Source organism: Berkeleyomyces rouxiae (genome assembly GCF_048999995.1).
Source record: "Berkeleyomyces rouxiae strain 22BRR77 chromosome Unknown BrBRR77_ptg000002l, whole genome shotgun sequence".
In the NCBI taxonomy this organism is placed as follows: domain Eukaryota; kingdom Fungi; phylum Ascomycota; class Sordariomycetes; order Microascales; family Ceratocystidaceae; genus Berkeleyomyces; species Berkeleyomyces rouxiae.
In genome coordinates this window covers 3,724,990-3,742,795 of record NW_027396492.1, presented here as the reverse complement: position 1 = coordinate 3,742,795, position 17,806 = coordinate 3,724,990, and the positions used below count along the sequence as shown (strand labels likewise).

Genomic DNA, 17,806 nt, shown 5'->3' with positions numbered 1-17,806 from the left:
TTTGATCCTTTATTGTTTCTTAGAAGTTTGTGAGGAAACTTCATTGCCCCCTATTGTTTCTTAGAAGTTTGTGAGGAAACTTCATCACCCCCTATTGTTTCTTAGAAGTTTGTGAGGAAACTTCATCACCCCCTATTGTTTCTTAGAAGTTTGTGAGGAAACTTCATCACCCCCTATTGTTTCTTAGAAGTTTGTGAGGAAACTTCATCACCCCCTATTGTTTCTTAGAAGTTTGTGAGGAAACTTCATCGCCCTCCTACCGCGCCATACTTGACGAATGAAGTACGGCATCACATCAAGCCCCCGCAGTACAAGCCCCGTACAGCCACCCTCGCCCTCATTCTGGTCCGCATCCGAAGACAACGCGTCCCCTATACGCCGTCGAGCCAGAATGAGTAACGACAAGATGGAAGATGTTCTGGCTGGACTTGCGCTTGACCAGCCTGGCCCCTCCCGGCAACAAGCCGAGGCGCCCCCACAGCAGAGTTCAGACACCCCAGGATTGGAGGTGTTCACCCCGGAGCAACTAAGAGTGATCCAGATGTTGCTACGAAGCCAAGTCCTGTTACAGGCAACCGCCCCCCCGGCACCTGCACCTGCCCCGGTAGCCCCTACCCCGGCGCCAGTACGTACCCCGGGCCCCTTCGCCCCGATGATCGACCATCGGTACAACGCAAAATGGCCGGAGTGGGACGGAAAGACAGCGTCGTTCCCGCGATTCTTCAAACAGTTGAAGGCCCGAGCTCAGATCGAATCACAAGTCGTTGGCTCCTCCCAGGCAATTTGCCTAAGTGTTTTCATGGCCATTCCCACAGAGCAACAGGCCAGAGTTGAACAGTGGTTCACTGACGGAGCCACTCATGGTTGGGATTGGGACGCCTACCTTGGCCATATCCATGACCAATTCGAAGACAAGGAGGCTATTCAGAAGGCGGGTCAAAAGCTTTTGACCATGCAGATGGGAAACCATCAGAGTTTTATATCGTTCTTGCAGGATTTCGAGCATCAAGTTGGCCTTTGTGGAGGTTTAGATTGGCCAGACCGTGTGAAGATCATGTACCTGAATTCCGCTATCAACCAAACGTTACAGGTACACCTCACGGCAAAAAACCTCCCCAACGATGATTACCCGCGTTGGGTTGAGAAGGTGAAGACGGTGGCTGGCCGAGTGGAAGCGTTGCCAGGATACCGGTCGAAGGACACGTCCAAGACCTCGACGTGGTACGCGAAAACTAGAGGTGGAGCAAGGTTCGCCGAAGTGGTGACCCCAAGTGTCGCAAACCAGCAGACGCGAATCGACAACGACGGAGACACCATGATGACAGGTGTCAACGCCCTCCAAGGCCGCGCCTCGAACAACTATGGACAACGCCCCCGAAAGTCCCGCGCCCCTTGGAGAACCCCGGCGGAGATAGAAACCGCTAGATCCAGCAACGCTTGTTTCCGCTGTCTTGCCAAGGGCCACCGATCCTTCGAATGCCCCAAGTTTGCCCCGGCCCGTGCGCCCGCAAGAGTGAACCGCACGACAATCCAACAAGCCCCCGAATCGATGGATGATGTGGCCGATGACCTTTCCGACGACGAGGAAAAAGAGTAGACTCTGGGAAAAGTCGCCCCCAGGGTCATAAGAAGAAGAGCCCCAACAATTGCGATGTTCCGCTCGATGTATTTAAAGATTTACACTCCACTCCGTTCCTAATTGAAGCATTTATTAACAATTCCTTTTACTGTGATGCTTTATTTGACAGTGGATGCCTTGTAACATCGGCGTTCAACGAGACTTTGGTGAGAAAGAAAGGGCTCCAGCGCATCCCGATAAGAAGACGGGAACTCAAGTTAGCCGAAAACGACAAAAAAAAAAGATGGATCTCAGAGATGGCGTTCTGCGATCTAGATATTGACGGCCGGACAGAAAGAATTTTCGGGTACGTCATCCCGAACCTAGCATACGACATGATTTTGGGAAAACCCTGGATGGAAAGGAATGACGTTGTCTACCTGGCGAAAGAACGAGTCATACGCCTCGGAAGCGAAGAAGATGCCCAAGTTGTGAGAGAAAAAGGATGGCTCGACGCCCATATAACAACCACAAAAGCGAGCATGGTGATGGCATCCGTCTTTGCTGCAGAAATCCGGCGCAGCAAGAAAAAGAATGAAGACATAGAGGTTTTTGCTGCCACCATCGAAGACATCAACAAGGCATTGCAAGTAAAACCTCGTGTTACCCTACAAGAGATCGACAAACGACTGCCTAGCGAACTCAAACACTTGGCAGAAGTGTTTTTAGACGACGAAAAGGACGACCAACCCCCGAACCGCCCCGGAATAGACCACGCTATCAACCTGACGAAAGACAAACAAGGGCGAGAGAACGAAGTCCCGTGGGGTCCCTTGTACAGCATGTCCCGCGACGAGCTGTTAGTCTTACGGAAAACCCTCTCGGACCATCTGGACAGGAATTGGATTCGAGCCAGCAGCTCTCCCGGCGGCGCGCCTGTTCTTTTCGTACGTAAGCCTGGAGGAGGGTTGCGCTTTTGCGTTGACTACCGCGGCATTAACGCCATTACTGAAAAAGACCGATACCCGCTTCCTTTGATCAGTGAGACACTACGAGCGTTGTCTAAGGCGAAGTACTTCACAAAGGTCGATGTTCGTGCCGCTTTCCACAAGATTCGCATAAAAGAGGGAGATGAATGGAAAACGGCCTTCCGCACACGTTTTGGACTTTTTGAATGGCTGATGACGCCTTTTGGACTCACCGGAGCCCCTGCAACCTTTCAACGGTATATCAATTCAACCCTGCAAGAATATTTGGACGACTTCTGCTCCGCGTATATTGACGACGTCCTGATTTACACCGACGGCACCTACGCAGACCACATGGAAAAAGTTAACCTCGTCATCAAGAAATTGGGAAATGCAGGTCTCCGTTTAGACATCGACAAGTGCGAATTCGCAGTTTTTGAAACAAAGTACCTAGGTTTCATCATCCAAGCAGGCAAAGGTGTCAAAGTCGACCCAGCAAAGGTCGCTGCCATACGAGAATGGACACCACCCACCAATGTCAAGGGCGTTCGAAGTTTTATAGGATTCGCAAATTTTTACCGCCAGTTTATCGATTCCTTCAGCGACGTGGCGGCTCCACTAGTCAGGCTAACGAAGAAAGGCACCGCATGGACCTGGGGCCCAGTCGAAGAACGAGCTTTCGAGACGCTGAAGAACCTTTTTATTACCGCCCCGGTTCTAGCGATGTGGGACGAAGACAGGAAGACGATCGTGGAATGCGACTGTTCTGGATGGGCCCTGGGAGGAACTCTATCCCAAGTGGACGACGAAGGCGAACTGCGCCCAGTAGCATTCTTTTCCAAGAAGCTGTCCCCTGCCGAGGTCAACTATGAGATTCACGACAAAGAGCTCCTGGCAGTTGTGAAGTGCTTGGAAGAGTGGAGGGGCGAATTGAAGAGTCTTGGCGCCCCCTTCAAAATATTGACCGACCACAAGAACCTGCAATACTTTATGACGACACGGAAACTTTCAGAGCGGCAGGTTCGGTGGTCCCAGAAGCTTTCAGAATACGACTTCCAGCTTGAGTTCCGATCAGGAAGCAAAAGTGGTAAACCCGACGCCCTGAGCAGACGAGAACAAGACATTCCTCAAGGCGAAGACGACGACAGGTTAAAATCTCGGATCATGAGACTTGTCAAGGACCATTGGGTGTCACCAGATGCAGCAGTAATGATGACCCCGGCCCACGTTACCCAACCCGCGGACCGGATCCCTAACGGTGCGCAGCTTTTCGCGCAACTCCACCTGCAGGAACTATGGGATACAGCTAAGACGAAGGATTCGGATATTGCACTCATGTACCAAGCGTTGGCCAGTGGCGAACGAAGTTTTCCTCCTACCATCTCGAGAAAAGTCACGATCTCTATAGCGGAATGCGAGTTCGACGAGCGCGGCGCTCTAGTATATCGGCACAAACTGTTCGTGCCTGACTGGGAACCATTGCGAACTGCGCTGATCCAGAAAACACACGACTCACATGTCACAGGACACCCAGGTCGAGACGGCACGCTTGCGATTCTGTCCCGGGAATTCTTTTGGCCTGGCATTTCAAGAGAGGTGCGCCAATTCTGCGCCAATTGTGACGTGTGTGGACGATCCAAAGTATGGCGAGAAAGAAAGAAGGGACTCTTACGACCACTGCCTATCCCTGAACGACCACACTCGGAACTCGGTATCGATTTTATGACGGAACTACCTGCACGAAAGACTGGCGACCCACGATACTTGATGGTCATTGTGGACCGACTTACTGGAGCTGTCAGCTTGGAGGCCATGACAACTATGGCAGCCGAAAAGTGTGCAGAGCGGTTCGTACACTGCCACTGGAAACACCACGGCTTCCCTCACGCCTTAACATCTATTACGGATAGGGCCCGAAGAAAGGATTAGGGTTCCGGGTACAGCCAACGACTCGGGACAATGATAGGTTCCTGAGGTGGACAGTCGGGCCTGTGGAGGAAGACGTCAGTTAGACAGAGTGCTAAGACGTATGGTCGGTTGAGATGAAGAGGCAACACACAACTTAGATGGCTATTCTGAGAATAGAGCGGCACAAAGAGGAAGGAGGAGGAACAATCACACACTTCAAAGAAGAAGAAAGGTTGAACTGCAAAGAAAGCAAGAACAGAATGGTATAAAGAAGAAGAAGAAGGTAAGCAAGTGCATGTGATTGTTAAGCTTGGAGAACAAGAGTAAACCTGATCAACTCAGGGCAGGAGACGACGATATTTATGTTGTCGGCGCTCCTGACAAAACTCTGTCTTCCCAAGCTAGAAACAATCAACATCTAACTATGAACAAAAGATAAGTCTCGTGTAAACAAGACGTAACAGGTTCGTAACAATCGAACCAGATAACAACCCCCACCTAAGCACGCAATGGCAATTGCAACAAGAAAACTCCGCAGCAGCAGAACAACGTCTATCAGAGCACCCGTGCTCAGCACATCCCACGACAACCTCATATCCGTTGATCAACTCACGATCTACACAGACCAACCTGTGCCATAAGCGCATCTTCATAGGTCGCCGACCTTCGGCGTTGTGGAAAAGAAGAGTGGGGTAGGTCTCATGCATAACCCTTAGCATGAGCAGTGTCAGGATAGCTATTCATGACACTTTTCTTCCCTATGTTAAAGATAATAAACAGCATTGGACCTAACTATGAGTTTTCTCCGTACTTAGACAACCCGTCGCATATTATCTTTAACATCACAATTTTTTTATCTTAGAAGCTTGTGAGGAAGCTTCACTACCCCTTGTTGTCTTAGAAGCTTGTGAGGAAGCTTCATTACCCCTTACGTTCTCTTAGAAGCCTGTGAGGAAGCTTCACTACCCCTTGTTGTCTTAGAAGCTTGTGAGGAAGCTTCATTACCCCTTACGTTCTCTTAGAAGCCTGTGAGGAAGCTTCCCGTCCCCCCACCATCCGAAGTCCGCCGACCTTGCATAAGTGTCAAGGTTCTTAAGCGAAGAATACCACGTTCCGCACGTGACGAAAGAAGTTAGGACTCGCATTCAGGCCGTGAGATAGTATACTTTAACGATGAACGACAAAACAGAAGATGTTCTGTCCGGGCTACCCCGCGACTCCCAACAGGAGCAGCCCACCAATACCCCAGGATTAGAAGTATTTACGCCTCAGCAACTCGCAATAGTCCAGATGATACTACAGAACCACGCGAAACTACAAGCCCCGGCTCCTCCCGCGCCTGCACTTGCCCTACCACCTTCACAACCGATGATTAACCACCGCTACAACGCACCGTGGCCAGAGTGGGATGGAAAGCTTTTGTCCTTCCCCAGATATTTTAAACAGTTGAAGGTCCGCGCGCAAATCGCAGCTCACGTCATCGGGTCTTCCCAAGCAATTTGTCTCAGCATTTTCATGAGTATTCACGCTGAGCAACAAGCGAGAGTAGAACAATGGTTCACCGATGGCGCCATACACAATTGGGATTGGAAGAGTTTTCTTCAGCACATCAACGACCAGTTTGAAGACAAGGACGCGATCCAGAAGGCAGGCCAGAAGCTCTGCGCTATACAGATGGGAAGTCACCAGAGTTTTGTGTCTTTCCTACAAGATTTCGAGCACCAAGTTGGCTTATGTGGAGGTTTGGACTGGCCCGACCGCGTTAAGATTTTACACCTGAACTCCGCCATAAACTCGACACTTCAGGTGTACCTCACAGTTAAAAACCTCCCCAACGACGACTACCCGAGATGGGTCGAGAAGGTAAAGAGGGTAGCCGGACGAGTGGAAGCGCTACCAGGATATAGTCCCAAGGACCCGTCGAAGACTTTGACGTGGTACACCGAGACGAAAGCGGAAACAATGTTCGCCAAAGTTGTAACCCCGAGCGTCGTGGACCAGCAACTGCACCCCGACAATGATGAAGAACGCGTGACAATGAGTGTCAACGCCTTCCACACGCCGCTCCAAAGCAATGAAAGCCAACGCGCCCGTTCCGTCAAACCCCGCGCACCTTGGAGATCTGCAGATGAGAAAGAGAAGGCGAAGTCTGGCAACGCCTGTTTCCGTTGCCTTGCCACGGGCCACCGGTCCCTTGACTGCCCGAAGTTTGCCCCGAGCCGTCGACCGGCGAGAGTGAATCACACGATGATTCCAGAAGTTTCAGAGCCGATGAACGAGATTATCGAGAGCGTTCCGCACGAGGCGGACAAAAGAGTGGACTCTGACGAATTTCGGCCCCAGAGTTTAAAGAAGAGAAGACGCAAGAAGAGAACCGACACCAATGCCGCCAATGCTGATGCAGTCAACCACATGCATTCCACACCGTTTTTGATCGAGACCTTCGTCAACAACTTCTTTTATTGTGACGCACTGCTCGACACTGGATGCTTGGTAACATCAGCATTTGACGAAAGTCTAGTCAAGCGACGGGGTCTTCAGCGTATCCCCGTAAAGAGAAGAGAACTACTACTTGCAGAAAACGACACGAAGAAGAGATGGATTTCAGAGATTGCAGTGTGCGACATTGATATCGACGGTCGCAAAGAGAAAGTTTACGGTTACGTCATACCGAATTTAGCCTACGACATGATCCTGGGAAAGCCCTGGATGGAGAAGAACGACGTCGTGTACTCCGCGAAAGAACGAATGATTACCTTCAAAGATCAAGGAGACCGACTTATTGTCCGAGAAAAAGGCTGGCGTGAAGCGCACGCTGGCACCCCGAAAGCAAGCATGGTGATGGCAGCAGTTTTTGCTGCAGAGATCCGACGAGGAAGGAAGAGCAAACAGAAGCTACAAGTGTTTTCGGCCTCCATTCAAGACATCAACAAGGCCCTTGAGGTGAAAGCCCGCCTCACGAGAGAAGAGATTTCCGAGAGACTCCCGCAGGAACTCAAGCATTTAGCACCGATTTTCCTAGACGATGGCGAAGGAGATTTACCGCCCAACCGACCAGGCATCGACTGTTACGGGTTGAGAACCCGTGGTTGGATCAGACAGAGCTGATCCAGTGCTTTCGAATGCAGGTCGTTTCACCGAATTTGGACAAGGTTTCGGATGAACTTCGGCAACTCTTCGGAGGCTTCGGAGAGCTCGGACCGGGTCGGACTTGAGGTCCGTGGGTAGGATTCGCCTAATCCGGCAGGATGCAAAAAGGTCCGAAGTGTTCCGAGGGAAACTGAGGGATTCCGACGGGATCGGAGTTAACCTCGAGTTATCGCCGAAAACTCGGACATAAGGAGCTCACGGAGGGATATTGAGCCGATCGGGAACTTGCATTTGTAAGCACAAAAATGTCTATATAGTAGACCCAAATCCGCTGTTTAGTTTAGTCTTTCTTCTACCTTTTTCTCTCCATCAAAAGATAATAAACAGCATTCTGGTCATAACTGCAAGACTCTCTTGTACTTAGTGAACCGCTCTCATATTATCTTTTGATCCTTTATTGTTTCTTAGAAGTTTGTGAGGAAACTTCATTGCCCCCTATTGTTTCTTAGAAGTTTGTGAGGAAACTTCATCACCCCCTATTGTTTCTTAGAAGTTTGTGAGGAAACTTCATCACCCCCTATTGTTTCTTAGAAGTTTGTGAGGAAACTTCATCACCCCCTATTGTTTCTTAGAAGTTTGTGAGGAAACTTCATCACCCCCTATTGTTTCTTAGAAGTTTGTGAGGAAACTTCATCGCCCTCCTACCGCGCCATACTTGACGAATGAAGTACGGCATCACATCAAGCCCCCGCAGTACAAGCCCCGTACAGCCACCCTCGCCCTCATTCTGGTCCGCATCCGAAGACAACGCGTCCCCTATACGCCGTCGAGCCAGAATGAGTAACGACAAGATGGAAGATGTTCTGGCTGGACTTGCGCTTGACCAGCCTGGCCCCTCCCGGCAACAAGCCGAGGCGCCCCCACAGCAGAGTTCAGACACCCCAGGATTGGAGGTGTTCACCCCGGAGCAACTAAGAGTGATCCAGATGTTGCTACGAAGCCAAGTCCTGTTACAGGCAACCGCCCCCCCGGCACCTGCACCTGCCCCGGTAGCCCCTACCCCGGCGCCAGTACGTACCCCGGGCCCCTTCGCCCCGATGATCGACCATCGGTACAACGCAAAATGGCCGGAGTGGGACGGAAAGACAGCGTCGTTCCCGCGATTCTTCAAACAGTTGAAGGCCCGAGCTCAGATCGAATCACAAGTCGTTGGCTCCTCCCAGGCAATTTGCCTAAGTGTTTTCATGGCCATTCCCACAGAGCAACAGGCCAGAGTTGAACAGTGGTTCACTGACGGAGCCACTCATGGTTGGGATTGGGACGCCTACCTTGGCCATATCCATGACCAATTCGAAGACAAGGAGGCTATTCAGAAGGCGGGTCAAAAGCTTTTGACCATGCAGATGGGAAACCATCAGAGTTTTATATCGTTCTTGCAGGATTTCGAGCATCAAGTTGGCCTTTGTGGAGGTTTAGATTGGCCAGACCGTGTGAAGATCATGTACCTGAATTCCGCTATCAACCAAACGTTACAGGTACACCTCACGGCAAAAAACCTCCCCAACGATGATTACCCGCGTTGGGTTGAGAAGGTGAAGACGGTGGCTGGCCGAGTGGAAGCGTTGCCAGGATACCGGTCGAAGGACACGTCCAAGACCTCGACGTGGTACGCGAAAACTAGAGGTGGAGCAAGGTTCGCCGAAGTGGTGACCCCAAGTGTCGCAAACCAGCAGACGCGAATCGACAACGACGGAGACACCATGATGACAGGTGTCAACGCCCTCCAAGGCCGCGCCTCGAACAACTATGGACAACGCCCCCGAAAGTCCCGCGCCCCTTGGAGAACCCCGGCGGAGATAGAAACCGCTAGATCCAGCAACGCTTGTTTCCGCTGTCTTGCCAAGGGCCACCGATCCTTCGAATGCCCCAAGTTTGCCCCGGCCCGTGCGCCCGCAAGAGTGAACCGCACGACAATCCAACAAGCCCCCGAATCGATGGATGATGTGGCCGATGACCTTTCCGACGACGAGGAAAAAGAGTAGACTCTGGGAAAAGTCGCCCCCAGGGTCATAAGAAGAAGAGCCCCAACAATTGCGATGTTCCGCTCGATGTATTTAAAGATTTACACTCCACTCCGTTCCTAATTGAAGCATTTATTAACAATTCCTTTTACTGTGATGCTTTATTTGACAGTGGATGCCTTGTAACATCGGCGTTCAACGAGACTTTGGTGAGAAAGAAAGGGCTCCAGCGCATCCCGATAAGAAGACGGGAACTCAAGTTAGCCGAAAACGACAAAAAAAAAAGATGGATCTCAGAGATGGCGTTCTGCGATCTAGATATTGACGGCCGGACAGAAAGAATTTTCGGGTACGTCATCCCGAACCTAGCATACGACATGATTTTGGGAAAACCCTGGATGGAAAGGAATGACGTTGTCTACCTGGCGAAAGAACGAGTCATACGCCTCGGAAGCGAAGAAGATGCCCAAGTTGTGAGAGAAAAAGGATGGCTCGACGCCCATATAACAACCACAAAAGCGAGCATGGTGATGGCATCCGTCTTTGCTGCAGAAATCCGGCGCAGCAAGAAAAAGAATGAAGACATAGAGGTTTTTGCTGCCACCATCGAAGACATCAACAAGGCATTGCAAGTAAAACCTCGTGTTACCCTACAAGAGATCGACAAACGACTGCCTAGCGAACTCAAACACTTGGCAGAAGTGTTTTTAGACGACGAAAAGGACGACCAACCCCCGAACCGCCCCGGAATAGACCACGCTATCAACCTGACGAAAGACAAACAAGGGCGAGAGAACGAAGTCCCGTGGGGTCCCTTGTACAGCATGTCCCGCGACGAGCTGTTAGTCTTACGGAAAACCCTCTCGGACCATCTGGACAGGAATTGGATTCGAGCCAGCAGCTCTCCCGGCGGCGCGCCTGTTCTTTTCGTACGTAAGCCTGGAGGAGGGTTGCGCTTTTGCGTTGACTACCGCGGCATTAACGCCATTACTGAAAAAGACCGATACCCGCTTCCTTTGATCAGTGAGACACTACGAGCGTTGTCTAAGGCGAAGTACTTCACAAAGGTCGATGTTCGTGCCGCTTTCCACAAGATTCGCATAAAAGAGGGAGATGAATGGAAAACGGCCTTCCGCACACGTTTTGGACTTTTTGAATGGCTGATGACGCCTTTTGGACTCACCGGAGCCCCTGCAACCTTTCAACGGTATATCAATTCAACCCTGCAAGAATATTTGGACGACTTCTGCTCCGCGTATATTGACGACGTCCTGATTTACACCGACGGCACCTACGCAGACCACATGGAAAAAGTTAACCTCGTCATCAAGAAATTGGGAAATGCAGGTCTCCGTTTAGACATCGACAAGTGCGAATTCGCAGTTTTTGAAACAAAGTACCTAGGTTTCATCATCCAAGCAGGCAAAGGTGTCAAAGTCGACCCAGCAAAGGTCGCTGCCATACGAGAATGGACACCACCCACCAATGTCAAGGGCGTTCGAAGTTTTATAGGATTCGCAAATTTTTACCGCCAGTTTATCGATTCCTTCAGCGACGTGGCGGCTCCACTAGTCAGGCTAACGAAGAAAGGCACCGCATGGACCTGGGGCCCAGTCGAAGAACGAGCTTTCGAGACGCTGAAGAACCTTTTTATTACCGCCCCGGTTCTAGCGATGTGGGACGAAGACAGGAAGACGATCGTGGAATGCGACTGTTCTGGATGGGCCCTGGGAGGAACTCTATCCCAAGTGGACGACGAAGGCGAACTGCGCCCAGTAGCATTCTTTTCCAAGAAGCTGTCCCCTGCCGAGGTCAACTATGAGATTCACGACAAAGAGCTCCTGGCAGTTGTGAAGTGCTTGGAAGAGTGGAGGGGCGAATTGAAGAGTCTTGGCGCCCCCTTCAAAATATTGACCGACCACAAGAACCTGCAATACTTTATGACGACACGGAAACTTTCAGAGCGGCAGGTTCGGTGGTCCCAGAAGCTTTCAGAATACGACTTCCAGCTTGAGTTCCGATCAGGAAGCAAAAGTGGTAAACCCGACGCCCTGAGCAGACGAGAACAAGACATTCCTCAAGGCGAAGACGACGACAGGTTAAAATCTCGGATCATGAGACTTGTCAAGGACCATTGGGTGTCACCAGATGCAGCAGTAATGATGACCCCGGCCCACGTTACCCAACCCGCGGACCGGATCCCTAACGGTGCGCAGCTTTTCGCGCAACTCCACCTGCAGGAACTATGGGATACAGCTAAGACGAAGGATTCGGATATTGCACTCATGTACCAAGCGTTGGCCAGTGGCGAACGAAGTTTTCCTCCTACCATCTCGAGAAAAGTCACGATCTCTATAGCGGAATGCGAGTTCGACGAGCGCGGCGCTCTAGTATATCGGCACAAACTGTTCGTGCCTGACTGGGAACCATTGCGAACTGCGCTGATCCAGAAAACACACGACTCACATGTCACAGGACACCCAGGTCGAGACGGCACGCTTGCGATTCTGTCCCGGGAATTCTTTTGGCCTGGCATTTCAAGAGAGGTGCGCCAATTCTGCGCCAATTGTGACGTGTGTGGACGATCCAAAGTATGGCGAGAAAGAAAGAAGGGACTCTTACGACCACTGCCTATCCCTGAACGACCACACTCGGAACTCGGTATCGATTTTATGACGGAACTACCTGCACGAAAGACTGGCGACCCACGATACTTGATGGTCATTGTGGACCGACTTACTGGAGCTGTCAGCTTGGAGGCCATGACAACTATGGCAGCCGAAAAGTGTGCAGAGCGGTTCGTACACTGCCACTGGAAACACCACGGCTTCCCTCACGCCTTAACATCTATTACGGATAGGGCCCGAAGAAAGGATTAGGGTTCCGGGTACAGCCAACGACTCGGGACAATGATAGGTTCCTGAGGTGGACAGTCGGGCCTGTGGAGGAAGACGTCAGTTAGACAGAGTGCTAAGACGTATGGTCGGTTGAGATGAAGAGGCAACACACAACTTAGATGGCTATTCTGAGAATAGAGCGGCACAAAGAGGAAGGAGGAGGAACAATCACACACTTCAAAGAAGAAGAAAGGTTGAACTGCAAAGAAAGCAAGAACAGAATGGTATAAAGAAGAAGAAGAAGGTAAGCAAGTGCATGTGATTGTTAAGCTTGGAGAACAAGAGTAAACCTGATCAACTCAGGGCAGGAGACGACGATATTTATGTTGTCGGCGCTCCTGACAAAACTCTGTCTTCCCAAGCTAGAAACAATCAACATCTAACTATGAACAAAAGATAAGTCTCGTGTAAACAAGACGTAACAGGTTCGTAACAATCGAACCAGATAACAACCCCCACCTAAGCACGCAATGGCAATTGCAACAAGAAAACTCCGCAGCAGCAGAACAACGTCTATCAGAGCACCCGTGCTCAGCACATCCCACGATAACCTCATATCCGTTGATCAACTCACGATCTACACAGACCAACCTGTGCCATAAGCGCATCTTCATAGGTCGCCGACCTTCGGCGTTGTGGAAAAGAAGAGTGGGGTAGGTCTCATGCATAACCCTTAGCATGAGCAGTGTCAGGATGGCTATTCATGACAGTAGCCCCCCTTTTTATGACTGATTTCCACAGCAGTACTAAGATCGTCTGGCGTTAGGCATCCTCTTGTAGAATTCTGCAACCTTCTCAGGTGCATTGGCTAAATGGTCCAGAGGTTCCCAGGAGGGTCCATCATGTTCATAGCCCTCCCAAACTACTTGATATTGCAGAGGGCCACGCGAAGACACGCCTATAATTTCCTTGACCACAAATTCTTCCTCGCCATCTACTATGACGGGAGGAGGAGGAGGGTTTTTCTGGCCAGGAAGAGGATCCGACGCACATGGTTCCAGCAGACAAACGTGGAAGACGGGATGAACCTTCATAGTGGCAGGGAGTGCCAACTCGTAGGCATGCGAAGACACCTTCCGTAGAATCTTAAATGGGCCAAGCTTCTTGAAGTCCAACTTCTTTGAAGGACGAGTAGTTCGAATATTTCTACTCAAAAGCCACACTAAGTCCCCTTCTCGAAGGAGAGGGGCGGAAGATTTGTGTCGATTCGCGTACTCGGTCATCCGCTCACGGCTCCACGTAATTTCAGTCTTTAAAAACTGACAAATGTTGTCAAGCTCTTTAACAAAGTTCCGCAACGGGCCTTTTTCCACAGAGACTGGGAGCGACTCACGCCCACTTCTGGGGTGAAACCCGTGGTTCGCAAAGAAGGGCGTCAGCATAGTAGAACTGGACTCGGAGTCATTGTAAGAGAACTCCGCCAAGGGCAAAAGATCAGCCCAATTGTCCTGTCTATAGTTGGTGTAACCCCGCAGGTATTGCTCCAAAATAGAGTTCACACGCTCAGTCTGACCATCGGTCTGAGGGTGGAACGCAGTACTCAGATTTTGCTTTATGCCCAACAGTTTGGCTAAAGCCTTGGAAAAAGCCGACGTAAACAGACTACCCCTGTCGGACACAATGTCCAATGGCAGACCGTGGAGCCTATACACTGCTGACAAATAGAGCTTAGCAAAACCTGCAGCATCCAGCGAGGAATCGCAAGGTATAAAGTGAGCCATTTTGCTAAGCCTATCGATGACAACGAGAATCATGTCAAAAGAATTGGAGACCGGCAAGCCGGTGATAAAATCAAGGGACACAGATGTCCACCGAGCTTGCGGAATGGTCAGAGGTTTCAGTAGACCGTAGGGACTATGTCGCGCGGACTTGATCCGTTGGCAGACCTCACAATTTCGGATGTACCGGATGACATCACGACGCATCCCGGGCCACCAGTATTCCCGAACAAGAAGTTCAAAAGTGTTCTTTTGTCCAGGGTGTCCGCTAGGCATAATATCATGACAATTCTTCAATGCACGAACTCGTAGATCCTCGTTCGGCAAATATAGAAGGTCGTTGACAAACAAAAGACCGTCATTGTCAAGCCTGCAGACACTGAGGTCCACATCTGGAGGTTTGGTCGACTGGCCTCGAAGAGCAGAAATAACATCAAGAGCCCACTTGTCCGTGGATAGCGCGATTTTTACCTCGTCTACCAAAGACATGGTACCAATAAAATTTTCAGGGGGAATAATAGGAGCACACAGCTCTTTATCCTCCTCAGAAGAAGAAGAAACGAGGTCTTCGTAGCGTCTGGTCAGGGCATCAGCTCTAGAATTCAAGGAGCCAGGCCTATAAGTGATGACATAACGGTACTCGCTCAGTTCCATAGCCCACCTCGCTTGCCGTCTGTTCATGGCCGGAATTTGCTTAAGAACGGCTAAATTCCGATGGTCCGTCAATACCAGAACAGGTTTTTCCAGACTTTCAACCATGAATCGCCACGACTTTAGAGACTCCACAATGGCTAACAACTCCTTGTCACCTACGCCGTAGTTACACTGGGCAGGATTCATTTTTTGAGAGAAATAGGCCACGGGGTGTAGTAGAAGCCCCTTGTCAGTCGGGTGGTATTGAGACATGACGGCAGATATTACACGGTCAGACGCGTCTGTTTCAATAACAGTGTCCAACAGGTAATCAAAGTGCTTGAGGATAGGTTCAGAGCAGAAAAGGTCCTTCAGGGTGTGAAATGCTGCCTCACATTCAGAGGACCAGACAAAAGATTGCGTCTTTTTAGTCAACTCGAAGAGAGGTGTGCAGATTCTAGAGAAGTCACGGATGAACCTCCTATAGAAATTGGCAAAACCCAAAAAGGACTGGACTCCCTTAACAGTTCGGGGAGCCTCCCACTCACGGACAGCCGCAACTTTAGCGGGGTCCATCTTCAGAGCATCGGCTGAAATAACAAAGCCAACAAAGGTAGTTTCAGTCTTGTCGAATTCGCATTTTTCACCCTTGACAAACAGACTGGCCTGCGCTAATTTTAGCAGGACTTTGCGCACATGAACATCATGTTCCTCTTGGTTCAGAGAGAACACCAAGATATCATCCAAGTAACAGACACAGAATATGTCCAAATACTCCGACAAGACCTCGCTGACATATTTCTGACACGTGGCAGGAGCATTGGTGAGCCCAAACGGCATCACATTGTACTCAAAAATGCCATATCGAGTTCTGAAAGCTGTCTTGTATTCATCACCTTTCTTGATGCGAATCAAGTGGTACGCAGCTCTCAGATCCAGCTTTGTAAAAATGTTTCCCGTAGCCGCCGTGCGCAGTGATTCATTGATCCGAGGCAGAGGAGTTACGTCTTTGATGGTGATATCATTGACGGCTCGGAAATCAACACAGAATCGTAAACTGCCTGGCTTCCTAGCAAAAAGAATCGGGGAAGCCAGCGGCGAAGAGGAAGAGGAAATAAAGCCTTTAGCAAGCATGCCATCTAGATATTTTTTGACAGCCTGTAACTCGAGTGGAGTCATATCGTACAGCGGGGCCTTGGGGTATTTCGCATCGGGAACGAAGTTAATCGCATGATCAATGTCCCGGTGAGGTGGTAGTTGATCAGCACCTTCTCGAGAGAACAGAGGAAGTAGGTCATGGTATTTCTTCGGGATGCGTTCAAGGAGCCGTGCATGCTCTTGTTCCGGAGTTAGGTCCTCCTGATTGAGATAATCCAGGACTTCCTGAGCGGTGACACGATAAATCTGTAGTTTCTCAGCTTTGGCAAAGCGATGCAAAGCCTGAGACGACACCGTCACACAGGAACAAGACACAGCTGACGATTGTGCAATAAAAGAAGGAAGGGGTGAAGTGGCTGAAGCAGGAGCAGATCCCTCAATCTGACTGCCAGCGGTAGAAGCAATATTTTTGTCGTTTTTTGTATAAGAAAAATCAAACGAAGCGCCAGAATCAGTAGAAGCAGTCGAAACAGAAGAAGAAGAAGAAGAAGAATCAGAAGCTGCCACAGCATTGCCATCGGCGGTAGAAGTAACCGATATCTTGAGCGTATTGGAAGGCCAAGAAATTTCCGGGTTATGGGCGTCGAGTGTCATGAATAGCCATTCTTGCCATTGCCATTGCATAGGGTTATGCCTGGCACCTTACCCCGCTTCCGTTGTGTCACGCTAATGTTCCAAGGACGTATGATGATACGGTTATACCACTTGGTGGTCTGTGTAACCTTGAGGTGTCACTCCGGTTTATCTACTCGGGTGTGGCCGGCTTGCACACTATAGATCATCGCTATTAGGTAACTCGGTACTCTGCAGTTGATGCAGCTTATTCTGAGTTGACTGCTATTCTCGTTCCTTTTGTGTCAACAGCGTTTGAGCGTGGGGCCCACACCTGTTAGGCCGATATCGCTGTAACGCGACATATCGTTGCCTGGGTGTCTTGAGGGATTTTCAGTTCTGCTGCTGCCGTGTTGGTTTATCTCGTGAACTAACATCCGGTTTGATAGTAGCGTCTGGTAACGTTGAGTTACGTATGTCCCCACTTTCGGTTATCTGTGATTTGGTTCTAGCTTGGGAAGATCTCTGTTGTCAGAATCTGCAACGCCTTAAATAGCGTTGCCTTCTGCCCTGTGTGATCAGGTTAACTCTTGCTCCCCAAGCTTAACAATCACATACACCCCTTTTGCCATTCTTCTTTGTATACTAGTTTATAGTATCACTTCTTCGATAGTACCTTCTTCTTTAGTACTATATCTTTAATTATCACTTGTTTCTTGATAGCCTTCATTGCATCAGTACCTTCTGTCGTCTTCGTTACCTCAGTGTTCCTGTGATTGTTTATTCCCTTCCGTGTGTTATAAGATCAATTAGTTGAGTGTGCCTCTTTACCTCAAACCGACCATACGACCTAGAGAGTTCTATCCTCTCCTCCCGGCCGTATATCCGCGCAGGCCTGACTGTCCACCTCTGGAACCTATCATTGTCCTGAGTCGTTGGCTTTCTAGAACCCTAATGGTTTCCTTGGGCCCTATCCGTAATATCGAGCCAGCATTTCCCCAGGATGATGTGGTAGCCCCCAAGCTTCGTGATTTGAAAAACCAAAGTTTCTGAATAATTAGGAAAAGAGAGGGACAAAGGAACTTGGTGGGTCACTTTACCCGCAGCAGTTTCACTACCATCAACAACATGGAGCGACTCGGCTCTGGCCTTGAGAACAGTAGGAATCTGATGCCTTGCTATAAATTCAGAATCCACAAAACAAGTTGTTGATCCCGAATCCACCATAGCGTAGGCCTCAATGGAATTATTCACTGTCACAGGAATAACCAGAGGGGGAGAGTTACCATAATCGATAGCATTA

General features: G+C 49.9%; 6 protein-coding genes across 6 annotated transcripts; 5 read left to right on the top strand and 1 right to left on the bottom strand.

The window, feature by feature from the left end:
* Positions 1-277: 277 nt before the first annotated feature.
* On the top strand, positions 278-1,597 carry BROUX77_002615 (uncharacterized protein; the record flags this gene model as incomplete). The annotated part of the gene is made up of 1 exon (XM_073747175.1): positions 278-1,597. The coding sequence occupies one exon, from the start codon at positions 278-280 to the stop codon at positions 1,595-1,597; it is 1,320 nt and encodes a 439-aa protein (XP_073607697.1).
* Positions 1,598-2,100: 503 nt separating this feature from the next.
* On the top strand, positions 2,101-4,455 carry BROUX77_002614 (uncharacterized protein; the record flags this gene model as incomplete). The annotated part of the gene is made up of 1 exon (XM_073747174.1): positions 2,101-4,455. The coding sequence occupies one exon, from the start codon at positions 2,101-2,103 to the stop codon at positions 4,453-4,455; it is 2,355 nt and encodes a 784-aa protein (XP_073607696.1).
* A 1,152-nt stretch (positions 4,456-5,607) lies between these two features.
* BROUX77_002613 (uncharacterized protein) lies at positions 5,608-7,542 on the top strand (the record flags this gene model as incomplete). Its single annotated transcript, XM_073747173.1, has 1 exon — positions 5,608-7,542. One exon carries the CDS (start codon positions 5,608-5,610, stop codon positions 7,540-7,542), a length of 1,935 nt encoding a protein of 644 aa, XP_073607695.1.
* Positions 7,543-8,246: 704 nt separating this feature from the next.
* On the top strand, positions 8,247-9,566 carry BROUX77_002612 (uncharacterized protein; the record flags this gene model as incomplete). The annotated part of the gene is made up of 1 exon (XM_073747172.1): positions 8,247-9,566. One exon carries the CDS (start codon positions 8,247-8,249, stop codon positions 9,564-9,566), a length of 1,320 nt encoding a protein of 439 aa, XP_073607694.1.
* A 503-nt stretch (positions 9,567-10,069) lies between these two features.
* On the top strand, positions 10,070-12,424 carry BROUX77_002611 (uncharacterized protein; the record flags this gene model as incomplete). Its single annotated transcript, XM_073747171.1, has 1 exon — positions 10,070-12,424. One exon carries the CDS (start codon positions 10,070-10,072, stop codon positions 12,422-12,424), a length of 2,355 nt encoding a protein of 784 aa, XP_073607693.1.
* A 764-nt stretch (positions 12,425-13,188) lies between these two features.
* BROUX77_002610 (uncharacterized protein) lies at positions 13,189-16,575 on the bottom strand (the record flags this gene model as incomplete). Its single annotated transcript, XM_073747170.1, has 1 exon — positions 13,189-16,575. The coding sequence occupies one exon, from the start codon at positions 16,573-16,575 to the stop codon at positions 13,189-13,191; it is 3,387 nt and encodes a 1,128-aa protein (XP_073607692.1).
* Between the last annotated feature and the right edge of the window lie 1,231 nt (positions 16,576-17,806).